This window comes from Choloepus didactylus, chromosome 2, assembly GCF_015220235.1.
Source record: "Choloepus didactylus isolate mChoDid1 chromosome 2, mChoDid1.pri, whole genome shotgun sequence".
Classification (NCBI taxonomy): domain Eukaryota; kingdom Metazoa; phylum Chordata; class Mammalia; order Pilosa; family Megalonychidae; genus Choloepus; species Choloepus didactylus.
Window position 1 is genome coordinate 62,084,756 of NC_051308.1, and position 13,274 is coordinate 62,098,029.

The window sequence follows — 13,274 nt, forward strand, 5'->3', positions numbered from 1 at the left end:
TTTTGGATACTAGTAAGGATATTACCCATCTGGAATATTCATTACATGCCAGCCTTCTTACACATTCAGTCCTCACATCAATCTTACGTCATAGGCATCATTACATCCATTTTTGCAGAAGAGAAAACTGACACTCAGAACATACTGGTAACTGGTCGTAACATCAGTTTGAAAGTTTAGAGATTGGGTCTGATCCCAGGCCTATACGACATTAAAGTCTACTGTCTTTCTTCTTTGCCATAAACTTTTAAAATATTAATAATAAAATCAAGATATGCCACAAAAAGTTTACTGAAAAGTTTCTTTTGCCCAATTTAGTATGATGATATGAGAATTTGTGAAACAGAATACTTGCAAATAATATCTGCTCTGAAATAAAAGAGCTGCATTAAAGTTTTGAGTTTCCTTTTTATTTTGCAAAGCCCAAAACACCTTGAGCAACAGAGTCAGACCTGAGGAGTTATCGGTGGTGGTGGTGTTGGAGGTGCGTGGAGGTAAGGCAGCAGAGCTGCTGTATGCAGGGCTGGGGGTGGGTGCTGATGGGAACCCTGTGTCTGCAGGAATGGTGGTAGATATGTTCCTCCCTCCCGGAACATCTGCAATCAGAAAGGCCATTAGCACTGTCACACATTCTTGCCTCTCAAAGACTATGGTCAGATAACCAACATAAACATGATTACTGAAGCTAGGGCAGCGCAAGGAACAATCAAACACTTGTGCTATACCATCATGTACATACTCTGCAAAGCTCTACTAAAAATATCAAGGCTGATGGAAAAGCTAAGTATAGGAACAGGTCACTCAAAACCTATGCAGCTTTGTAATCAGAGCAAAAATTTAAACAAATAGCTTTGACAACCCAGAGAGGCCAAGCATCCTGGCTGAGGGCTGCCTTAGGGAATATTAAAAATGCACCCAAACAATAGAGTTGTATGCTAGCTTTCCAGAATTGAGACTACGCAGATGGAAGTGGAGCTCTGAGTTAAAAAGGCTGCATTAAGTGTGGCCAAGAGGAAGTGCAACTTGCCACATGCTGAGAGCTTTGCATGGGGTGCACATCCCTGGGGAGAGATGCCTGAGTGCAGGTGCTTAGTTTTAATATTCTTAAAATAGAGCTGAATAGGCTCCTGCTTGTGCAGGAGCTGAACTGAGGGTTTTCTTTTGTTTTATTTTGTTTTTTTCCTCCTTTCCAATTGAAGGTTACAATTCTACTTTCACTATTTAAGCTTCTGTTCGCAGGAAAAAATCAAATTGTTTTGGAACCAGCAAGTTTCCACATTATACTGACATTATTACCTTATTTTGCAATTACATATGAGCTAATTAGTATTGTAGAATCAAGTGTTGTGAGGAAACTGTACATTCTTTTCAGTTAGGACCTTTCATTGTCAGGCTTCAAAGCATGTAAGGCATGTTACATCTTCCCCCAGACGTCACACCCAGAATTACAGTACAAGCAATCAATCTATATTCACTGGATGACGACTAGATGACTAGCACTACTGTAGTTGTCGTGCCAAAGCAAAAGAATTACAACCTAGACACTATTCAAGCTCATGTGATTATTTCACTTTTAGGAAGTGATTTGAGATCGGTCTCATTTGCAGTCTGATTCGCAGTGTTTCAGCACAGTGATATGTGCATACATATTCTGAAAATGGTTTTGACGTGCACGTGCAGCAGCCTCCAATTAAAAATGGGGTGTATTCCATAACTTCATCCATATGTTCTATTAGAATTGAGAATTCATCCTCCAAATATCAAGTTTGGGCTGTTTCAGCTCAGTCTTCAAAAGCTACTTAACTCCCCCAAAACAACTAAATGATAGAACAGAATAAATAACATAAAAATCAGTTCTGGTTTCCCAGAAGAAGGCTGTACAAGAAGTAGAAAAGACAGAAAGTTTATTTATCCTCTTTAAAAAAAAAATCATTTTAGACACAGTGCTGGCCCTCTGCAAAGTTTTAAATCCAGCTGGGTTTGTCTTTGGCCTTCTGTCACCTTCTTTTTATTCCTCTCTCACTAATTCATTCTCTTCTCCACAAGAAGCCATTGTCCCCATGTCCCGGTAGTGTTCTGTGGTCCTCACTCTGTCCTGCCAGGAAGCTCCCAAATTCCCTGCCTTCCCTTTACATATGAAAATTTCCCATTCCTCATTGTGTAGGTAATCTCAGTTATGGTTCAGGAGTGGATTTACAATTTTAATCCTAATAGATTTTTAATTAATGGAATTAGCCACTGAGAGAGGATGAATTTCTTGAGCTGGGCAAGCCGGACCAGAATGGGTGACAATCAGCCCCCGGGGGTCAGTCCACTCTATTTTACTCTATCTTCCCTTGCACATCTTCTGGGTCTGCTAAAAACTCCACATCTGTTTACTGTGGTTCCCAGGGCAGCCTGCATGGGTGGAATGAAGAACGGAGGTGAGGGCAGCTCTTTTCCCAGCTGTTTGAATTTTGTGCATTGCGATAATGATTCTTATGCCAAGGGAATAATGTTAGTGGTTCAACATTATTACTATTCTGGCAGGTGTGTCTGTCTTTCACGTTTGACTCACACCTAAAGCAAGGCTACCCCAGTGTTAGCCAGGTAGGGCCCCAGTTCATATCTTTAAATTTTAAGCATTCAGATAGCTAAATTTAAATCTGTGGCTATGTAGATTTGTGACCCGGCAAAGAACATACTTGGTTTTTTTTAGCATACAAAAGGACACCGTGAAGAACTTTAGAAACTGACTTTTGGAAATGTGAGGAAGGGAATATTCTGCATTATATTTATAATTATAGAGGTGCCTAGTTGAGAGGATCTCCATTTCCATCAAATGGAAAACATTAACATCTATTTTTTCATTCTTAAAATAATTTAAATGTGGTCACAATTTCTCAGTGTCTTTCACTGATAATAGGATTCACCCATTCTTCATTGTTTTATTGTTAGGGTGTCTTTAAGTAAAGGTTGAGTTATATTATTATTCATTAATTGCAAAAAAGAAGTTTTCAATGTACAATGATACTTGCCCCAAATATAAAGAAACCCAGAAAACATTGTTGTAACCTCCCAATTCTCACTTTTTGTGATGTAATCTCTATTGAAAGATATCGTATCCTAAAAGTAAGTGTAAAAGTATGAAATTCTAAATTCATCAACTAGCAAGTGCTACCCGTTGAACAAGTGATTGCATTCCTTGAATCGTCCTTAAATACAAGGAGCTGTCGTAAGCTGTTCATATTTGCACAAGTCTAAAGGACTGGCAAACCTGATGTGTCATTCCTGCCAGGAGCAGGGGTGAGTGCGGTAAGACCAGCCTTGCTGGTGGGTGTCTGATTGGCAGATACGGCAGAGGGCGCCTGCGAGTCTGCGTGCGTGAGAAGGTGAGGCCCCGGCGTTGAAGTTACACCTAAGGTAAGAAAATGAGATCGTTACATCAGTCTTTCCCACTTCAGAGGAAAAATTTAACCCTAAATGATTGTAAAGAGCAGATTTCTCTATGGTTTACCAAACTATGAAACGACCCAATCTATGTAGTGTATCTGCCTGTATTTAATTTCACGCAGCAGGAAGGTGGCACCTTTGTTCTCTGTTTACATAACCCTGGGAGCTCAGAGAGCTGGGTGCAGCCATAGACTCGTGCTTCCTGGTTGCGTTTATGACTTCCAAATCACTGTGAGCTTTTTATATTCTCCATCAATTCCACAAACTGAAAGTTAGGGTGTTTCTTTGTAGGCAGCATAAGAAAGGACCTCTCCCTCCCCCCAGTACACTAGGATATCTAACAAAATCAAAAACAATAGAGGAAATACAAAAATGGACAAAAAACTTGAGACAATTATCTAAAATATGCAATTGCGGAAAAATATACAAAAAATCCTCATCGTTATGGAAAATTAAAGGAATGTAAATCAAAATTAAATATTTTAACTATCACAATGAAAGTTGGAAAAGATTGATAGTATCTAGTGTTGGAAAAGATGTGGGGAAAAACACACACACACACACACACACTTAGAATCATACAGTGTCTGGAGGATATACAATAAACTGGTAGCTTTGGGGAGATGATATTTGTGGTATGTGTGTGTGTGTGTGCATGCATGTATGTATACATATATATATAAACTATATATGTCTATTGATACTGCTTTACAACATGCATAAACTTTTTATAAAAAAATTACATAATTTATTTAATGATATGCCTGTAGATGCTTACTGTAATCATTTTCAGGAAAGAACAGTTTTGAATGGTGTATATTATATTGCCAGAAAAAATTAAGGACTTTTCATCTAAGTATATGAGCATGAAAGAAAAATTTGATTGGATTCAACAATATAAATCAGTCAGAAACAAAAATTAAATAACACATGTAGACTTGGTCCCAATAGATAATTGAAATATCACAGACAAGAAGGCTATTTTCTAGAAAATAAAATGTGCTATTCTTTTTTTTGAAAGGATAAGAAACCTTTCAAGCTAATTTCACCATCATTATGATGCTGCCAGAGCAAGTCAGTATTTTAAAATTTTCTTCCTTCTTTCCAATCTACTCCATTTTAAACCTATTTTCCCCCTCATACTTCACTCGCTCTGTAAATCTATTGCTTTCATTTTTTTAGGTGAAAATGGATGAATAAAAAGATAGGAATGCTGCATATATGCATGTGTGTAGGTGTATGTGTGTGTGTGTTGTGATGTGGAACATTTTAAATGGAAAACTATTTGACACTACTCAGTCAATAAAAAAGTTCAGCATGAAATGTTCTGCCTACTGGTCAGCACCTTCATCCTCACATTTCTTGTGTAAAACCTTAGTTGGCAATGAATTAAAATGCTTACAGTGAGTAGATAAATCCTTGCCACTACTCTGCTAATGGTAACAGGAGTGGCAGTGGGGAATGAAGCAAGATTAAGTAGACAGTCTTAAATTGCTGTAAGAAATCATTGGCCAAAATCACTGCCCTCCCCCCTACGTGGGTTCTGACACCCAGGGGAGTAAATCTCCCTGGCAACGTGGAATAAGACTCCCAGGGAGGAATCTAGACCCGTCATCTAGACCCGGCATCATGGGATGGAGAACATCTTCTTTACCAAAAGGGGGATGTGAAAGGAAATGAAATAAGCTTCAGTGGCAGAGAGATTCCACTCCAAAAGGAGCCGAGAGGTCACTCTGGTGGGCACTCTTAAACGCACAATATAGACAAACCTTTTTAGGTTCTAATGAACTGGAATAGCTAGCAGTAAATACCTGAAACTATCAAACTACAACCCAGAACCCTTGAATCTTGAAGATGATTGTATAAAAACATAGCTTATAAGGGGTGATAATGTGCTTCGGAAAGCCGTAAGGACTACACTCCCCTTTGTCCAGTATATGGATGGAGGAGTAGAAAAATGGGAGGGAAAAAAAAAAAAAAAAAAGGCATCCAGTGTTCTTTTTTACTTTAATTGTTCTTTTTTCACTTTAATTTTTATTCTTATTATTTTTGTGTGTGTGGTAATGAAAATTTTCAAAAATTAATTTTGGTGATGTATGCACAGCTGTATAATGGTACTGTGAACAACTGAATGTATGCTTTGTATGACTGCATGGTATGTGAATATATCGCAATAAAATTGAATTAAAAAAAAAAAAAGGTTCCACCCTAATCAAAAGACTAATAAGTCTGCCCCCACAAGATTGCATCAAAAAAAAAAAAAAAAAAAAAAAAAAAGAAATCATTGGCCATTATTTTTAACCACTTACTATAGCTAGTAAATTTTGTCACTGGAATGTACCTAAACAAGATTTCTGCAGTTGGAGGATTTATACATGCTTATTTTTCAAACTAAGATCAATGACAGTGTTGAACATTTCAAATATCCTAGACTCCTTTGTCAAAATATGACTATAAATCTGCATACCTAAGAAAATGGTAACATAGTTCGTTTATTTCAGAAAAGTCCTAAACAGCCCTTGTTACAGTTGATTTATGAATTGAATACACTGTAAATCTAACACTAAACTTAAGTTGAGCAGTTCACTGACATCTCAGGTTTCTAAAGAGCATTGATAGTCTTCTCTGGCAAAAATACCTCCCACATCAATTTGATAAATATTTTACTATTGATATGACCACCTTGCCTTTAATTCCACCATTAGGATTTTACAATACTGATCAATTAAATTCTTTAAATAGTGAAAATGTTTCTGGAAAAAATCCAAAAAGCAAATCTGTGTTTTCAGTCCCTGCTGCAAATTTTTTAAAATAAATTGTCTATCTTCAGTAATTTTCTGATAATGAGAATCTTGAATGGAGGAGAAAGAAGTGAAAGTTTCTATTTCGGATACGCGCCACGGAAGGCAAAAATAAAGGAAGCCTGAAATAGGTTGCTCTGAACTGTCTGCGGACTATCCGGAGACCTAAGTGAGAAGAACTGGGAAAATGATGCAGAATGTGGAGATCAGAGGACAATGGAGAAACTTTACCCATATGATTTTATTTAGGGGTATTTCCTCCGTCTCTCCCTCATGCTCCCGAACTCTTCCTTTCCAGCACAACCTATATTCCTTACCTCAGTCTACAAATAGTTAATAGACACCTAATGCACCTAATGTGTCCTATGAGAGGCATCACATACTTAAAAACTGCACACCTATTTCAGTTAATGAAAAGCTATTCTGATCATTTTCGAATTTAAAAAGAAAAAAATACGTTTTCCTTAATATCTTTACAGTTAACGATATCTCCTTGCCAACCTGTCTTGTCAGGGGCAGTAGCTTTATTGAAAGAGTCCTGGAATACTTCGCTTGAAGTATTGACTGAACTGAGAGGAGGTGAAGTCTCTGTGAAGTCATGTTTTCTTTCAGAGATGCTTGTGGGTGAGAATGCAGTGGTGCGAGCAGATAAGGGGTCACTTGAAGTCAGGGCACTGGGCTTTTCTGTTGTGGCCAGTCCTGTTATATTAATGAAAGAAAGGAGAATAAAAATAAATATGTGAGTCATATCCTGAAACATGTACTCATCCAAGTTTATACCTGGTACAATATAGTATGGCATATATACATATATAAATATATTTTTGTAAATACCTATCTCTACATATGCATAAATAAAATGCAGCTGCAGATCCAGATATAGAAATAATATATAGATATAGATATAAAGCAAGCTACAAAACAGTGACTGAAGATAAAAATGAATAAATGGAGTTGAAGGCAGGTATTCTCTGCCTTCTTTCCATTCATTTGCTACATTCTTGTCTACAGAAAGCTACTGGATTCAGAAGGATGAAGCACAATGTATAAAGATGATTAAAGGAAATTTTACAGAGCTACTGATGAAGAAAACAATGGAGAAAGATAAAGTTGGAAGGGAATTATTAGGAGGACCAGGATTCCAGGAGAAGAATAGAAAAGCTAGAGGTTATATCTACATACTGTTTTTTCATTTTGTTTTGTTTTGTTTTTTACTAGATCAAATTCAAACAAGGCAAAGGAATGTAGGTAAAGACTGGGAAAAAATTTCACAAAACAGATAACAGATGCCCCGACTATACAAAAACATCTTCAACCTCATAATACTAAAAGGAACACAGTTTAAGACACTGAAATGACAGTATCTGCAGTTCAAACTCATTTTCAAAAGGGAGAAAAAAGTGACAAGGTTGTGGTAGAACAGGTCCATGCACAGCTGATATGAGTGTACAAACGATAAATGCTTCCTGCAGGGCAAAGTAGCACCATGTATGAAATGCCAATAAAATTTTTTGTACTTTCTTACTTAGAAGTTATTTCTTTATAGAAGAGTAGGGAAGTACACCAAAACTGTTTTTAAAAAGCACATGTGATCTCTGAACATTGTGACTATAGATCTCTACTGTTCAAAATTGTCTATGTTTCACATTTATTTACTTCTATAAATAGCAAAACTTATGTTTTTAAATATTTGGTTAACAAAAATGAGCTTTATTACACGGCAAGTATTTTCATAAATACAACAACTTTGGGTAAGAGAGAATGGCGCAAATATTGGAAGAGTAGTAGAGAACAGGAGAAACTAGCAAATGAGTAGAAGTGATAAGATAAGAAAAGATACAATTAGGAACTGAAATTGAGGGGTTACTGAAGAGAGAATTAATTACTCTTAATTACTGAAGAGAGAACTAAGAAAATGGAAATAGAAATGACAAGCTTAACTTTCTGCCCAAGAACTTTAATGTTGCATTCACTGTCATCACTATAGATTTGACCAATTATCAATTTGTTATTTTAAGTTAAACTAATTGATACTGGGAGGGTTCCAAGTGATCCCTTTTGCTTTTGAGAGAAACGTTACCACATGCTCCCTTCATCATCCACCCCCATTCTTTACTCAGATTTGAATTGCAAAAAGAATAAAGGAAAATCACTCCACACCCCTCATTAGTCATGTTTTGCTATTTTGAAAACAGTAACGTTCTTAAGGACTACTTTTAGCCAGGCAGATTCAGTCCAGGGTGTACAAAGAAAAGGTGTTTAGAGAACTAACCTCCTATCTAGAAGCCTTAATATCCTTACACACATCTTAAGCTCAGGGCACTCTCCTTAATTTCACAAATAATAATTTAATTTATGATTAGAAAATAAGCTTCAATTGCCAATCCCATATTGTTACTGCATCTCCACTTTGGAGATACCACTAGTTTCCACTGATTTCATTCTTGTTTGCAATATTTCAAAGAAACAATTCTTGTTTGTATTTCAGTTTTTAGCCTACCCTCATTTCATCTCTTGGGGTCTTGTTAAAGTGGAGTCAACACAGAGATAATGGGAACTCGTTCAGTAAAGTGATGCATCATTTACCATTTTAACTGTTCACTCTCTTTCTGCCCCATTTCCAGTCCCCTCCTACAAAAATAACCAGTTTATATGGCTGAGATGAACTTACTCCTCTGTAAAAGATGTAGATAAGTTACAAGTGAGTAGGTTGCATAAACCAATCACTACCTGCTAGGCTGGAATGATGATTTTTCACATATTTATACAACCTCTAAATTAAGATATAAAACTATAAAATTTTAATATTAAACCTTTTAAAAATAAAAGAATGCTCTCCTTATGCAAATTCAGGAGCATTTCCTGTCACTATCTGCACAACTGTCTGATTTCATAGTGTAAAATGAATTTTTTTAATTGCAAAAATAATTCCCATAATAATCCAAATTCTCAGAATATGTCAAATGTACCTCATTTAGAACTATTACAATTATTAAATCACAAAGTTCTCAATGGTTTTACATACTTTCTTAATGCATACTTCAAACCAAGAAATAAAGAATATATTTTCAGTAACTGTAGAATTAAATGATGTGGTTTATTTTTAACATATGCAATTTATTTTTTCTCTTTTTCTCTTCATGTAATACTTATCCATTGATTTTATGCATTTTTTAATTTAACTTAACTCAGGATTAGGGCACTTGTTAAGACAACTAATTCAGTTGTTCTAGCAGAATTAGAAAATAATCATTGCAAAATATCTTATTGGTCTCAAAACTTCTCTGTAACTTTGAAAAAGGCAAAATTACTCTTTAAGGAAAATTCATATGTAAGATTATCCACATTTAGCATTCTCTCTGATTTATCAGATAATTCCTAAACCCCTTGAACATACTGAAGTTTTGTAGCATTAAAATTTTAAAAAGAAGTTTGAATCCTGCCTTATGATTTATTGGAAACTTTAAGAAACCTTATAGTTTATACACAATGATACATAGACAAGTGATAATATGTTCAGAGAGTTTGTAAAAGTTATATCTTTATAAAAGGGTTATGATAGATTGAATTATGCACCCAACAAAAAAATGTTCTTAATCTACATCCTGGGTTTGTGTACCCATTGCAAATAGAACCTTTTAAAGACGTTATTTTTGGGTAAGGTGTGGTAGTTACTAGAGGCCTTGCAAAATGAACCTACAGGAAAAAGCCAGAAGCAGGAAGTGGGTAGAAACCCGGAAGAGAAACGAGAGGACATCACTATGTTACGAGGAGACACAAGCCAAGGAAACCCAAGGATTGCTGGCAGCCAGCACCAGAGAGCTACAGACTACACATGTTTACATGCCAAAACTGTGCTATTAGTTTTTGTATTCCCAGGAAAAACTAAATATTAAAGTAAAGGAAAGCAAAGCCTGCAAAAATCTTAGGAGAGACTTTTACAAAGTTTTTTTTTTTTTTTCCCCAGATGTATTAATTTATTTACCAATGATTGTTTGTTTAGCACCTATTATGTGTTTGGCATTACCACATGCTTAGGATATATGATCTAGATAGAATAATTCTCTGACCTGAATGAGCTCACTGTAGTGTGAGATACAGACCAAACAAGCAAACAGCGACAATCAAAAAACGCAGATGGTGAGATGGTGGGTGAGACAGAAAGTGCTGTTGGAAGGGGTTTCTTGGAGCCCTTTGGGCTGTGACCTAAAAGATTATAGATAGCTAGTTCAGTCATATAAACTTTCATAAGAAGTAATATTTATCTTACCAGTTTTGGATAGCCATGGATTGTCTTCAGGTGTAAAGTTTATGGAAAAATATTTGCATTTTAGAGTAACCTTACTGTGAAGTGGAGAATGGATTATCAGACGGCAAAGCTTGGGACAAGAAAATGAAGAGACTTAAAGAAAAGCAAATGAGAGAGGATGATGCCCTATATCAGGTAAACACCACCCCCAAAAAGAGGGAGAAAAAAATAGGTTCAAAGGACAATTAAGGAGAGTCATCTAGACTTTGTAAATCTTTAGAAGTGAGGGGAGGGGACAGTTAAGGATAATAAGGAAAACATTCAGGTTACTGGTTTAACATACTAATGTTTTGCAGTGAGTAGATTGTGGAAGTTTTCACTGAGCTAAGGAGGAAAGAAGGAGAAGCAGGTGGGAGAGGGGCTTTGATTTGCTTGCAACTTCCAATTAAAAAATATTTAATATCATTTGGATATAGGGATTTTGCAGTGAGTAGATTGTGGAAGTTTTCACTGAGCTAAGGAGGAAAGAAGGAGAAGCAGGTGGGAGAGGGGCTTTGATTTGCTTGCAACTTCCAATTAAAAAATATTTAATATCATTTGGATATAGGGATTTGTGGCTCAGGATGTATATCTGTACTGAAACTGTAGATCAGCATATGGATGGGGGTTGCAGCTACAGGACTGAAGGAGATCCCCAATTTATAGAAAGAAGAGGGTCCAGGATAAAATCCTGAAGAAAATGAATATTTAAGGAGTAGACAGAGGATAAGCACTGGCAACGAAGGCTGGGGTTTCCATGCAGGAGGGGAAACTGGGTTTATTTATTGTGACTTGAGTTGACAAAAGGTGTTTGAAAGAGGAAATCGTTGATTCAAACAAGATGGTGACTGAAGCATGTTGATTTGATTTATTGGCTGGGTTTGTGGGAATATTGCAAAAAGCAGTTTTATTAGTGTGATGAGAGATGCATTCAAACGACTGGAGTGAGGTATGTTTTCATCCCTCATATTAATAAATGACCATTGAAAAGATTGTAAAGATCTCTTTTAAATGACAGTCAACATCAGTAAAAGGGAATTAAGCTTCGAATAGGTTGTCTTATATTTAAGGTACCTCTCTATTCTGATTCTTTCTGGTATAAGGAAGATGTTCAGGAATGGATTGGGGTGATGGGTGCACGGCTGTGTTGTGGTGCTGTGAACAGTTGATTGTGCACCGTGGATGAATGTGTGGTGTATGAATATATCTCAATAAAACTGAATTTTAAAAAAATACCTCTCAACCTTGAGATTTTATTTCCTGAGGGTACTGATTTGGAAAAACTTAATTTCTTCCCTCAAAGACACCATTAGAGGGGATGGCCCAATTTTCTTCAACCAAATTCCCTGGTTTATTCCTTGAAATAAAATGCATTTATATGATATAAATATGCATCATACATTTTTTTATCACTGTTGGGTTAAACACAATTATTAAAATATATTTTTCTTATTTTCTCATTATCTTCATGTTTTCTTAATTGTTCATATGTAAGTATTGTTTTTAATTTGCTTTATTTTCATTTTTGGCCCTCTTTTTATCATCTTTTATATTTCTATCCCATAAAAAACAATGTCTTTTTTACTTTCCTTTAATTAGCTTTCCCTGTCCTCTCCTTTCTTCTTTTTTTTCCTTTTAAATTAAGTTCTTAGAATTGTGCTGACTGAAAAAGAAAAAATTAGAAAAATAAAATGTTACTATAGCAATAACTAATAGCTCCCAAATTTTAAATGAAAAGAAAAATAACCCTTATGGGCATGGTCTATAAAGAATATAACTTATTGCCATGCAAAAATATTCAAGTTGGTTTCAGTATATGAACAAATTCCATTTTATATACCTCCCTTCTTTATCTGAGAAATATATAGGCTTTTAAAAGTCTATTTATGCTCCTTCTCAAAAGAAATACCTAATTCCTTGGAACCTCAAACAAGTTAGTTCAGTTAAGTTCAAGAAATATTCATTGTTTTGCCAGGTAGCTATTAGGAGGGTCAAACATGATAAAGCATGGTCCTTGCCCTGGAAAAGCTTATGATCCGAAGGACATATGTATCTAGTGGTCCACAAATATATTCAGGTCATGAGTGCACTTGGTTAGACTAATGATTAAAATTCCTTCCATCAGAGACTAACGAGAATTTCAGAACAAGGAGGAGGAGGAAGAGGAGGAAGAGCCTTTTAAAGATAATTCAGAAAAAAGCCATGCACATAAGGAGTGTGAATGTTTTTCTGAGAGTAGTGGAAGCCACCGGATCAATGAATATAGAAGAGATGTCAGATAGTAGCTTTGATAGAAAAGAGAAATCTTATTACGTCTAGCCCCACCACTACCTCTGTACACCACTATAATCTATTATTCTGATTTATTAGCTTATTACCACAAAATATGTAGCACAAATGATATTGAGCCTTTTTATAAAAGGAAAGTGGGATCCATTATATGTTTAGTATGGAGATGAGAAAACAAATATTGGGACAATACGTGAAGCTATTCCTTTTTAAAAAACTATGAATACTCAAGTAAATATGCTAGAGATGATCCCAACCCATAGACAATTCATCAGGCTACAGATGATAAATGTCTGAAAGAAATTCATTGAATTCCAGATAGCTCTAGTGCAATGTATTCTTTAAAAGGGAATAAGGGGCACATAGTGTTCTGCGCTAAATTTTAAAGAGAAGAACAAGAGGTAAATGATCAAAATGGAGAAGACAATTTGTAGAGTTTTGTCCTTTCACAGAATAATTCAGAA

General features: G+C 35.7%; 1 protein-coding gene across 4 annotated transcripts in view; it reads right to left on the reverse strand.

The window, feature by feature from the left end:
• The window catches only part of PTPRC (protein tyrosine phosphatase receptor type C), a 118,589-nt gene that overhangs the window by 56,130 nt on the left and 49,185 nt on the right, over positions 1-13,274 (reverse strand). Inside the window, exons 3-5 of one of the 4 annotated variants that reach the window (XM_037825091.1) lie at positions 6,735-6,932; positions 3,257-3,397; positions 453-596 (exon numbers count right to left, since the gene is read on the reverse strand). The exons of 1 other annotated variant lie outside the window; for it this stretch is intronic. In XM_037825091.1, coding sequence (XP_037681019.1) covers positions 453-596; positions 3,257-3,397; positions 6,735-6,932 — 483 coding nt within the window. The remainder of the gene's footprint in view (positions 1-452; positions 597-3,256; positions 3,398-6,734; positions 6,933-13,274) is intronic. 2 more of the 4 variants (XM_037825093.1, XM_037825092.1) reach the window with 2 other exon arrangements.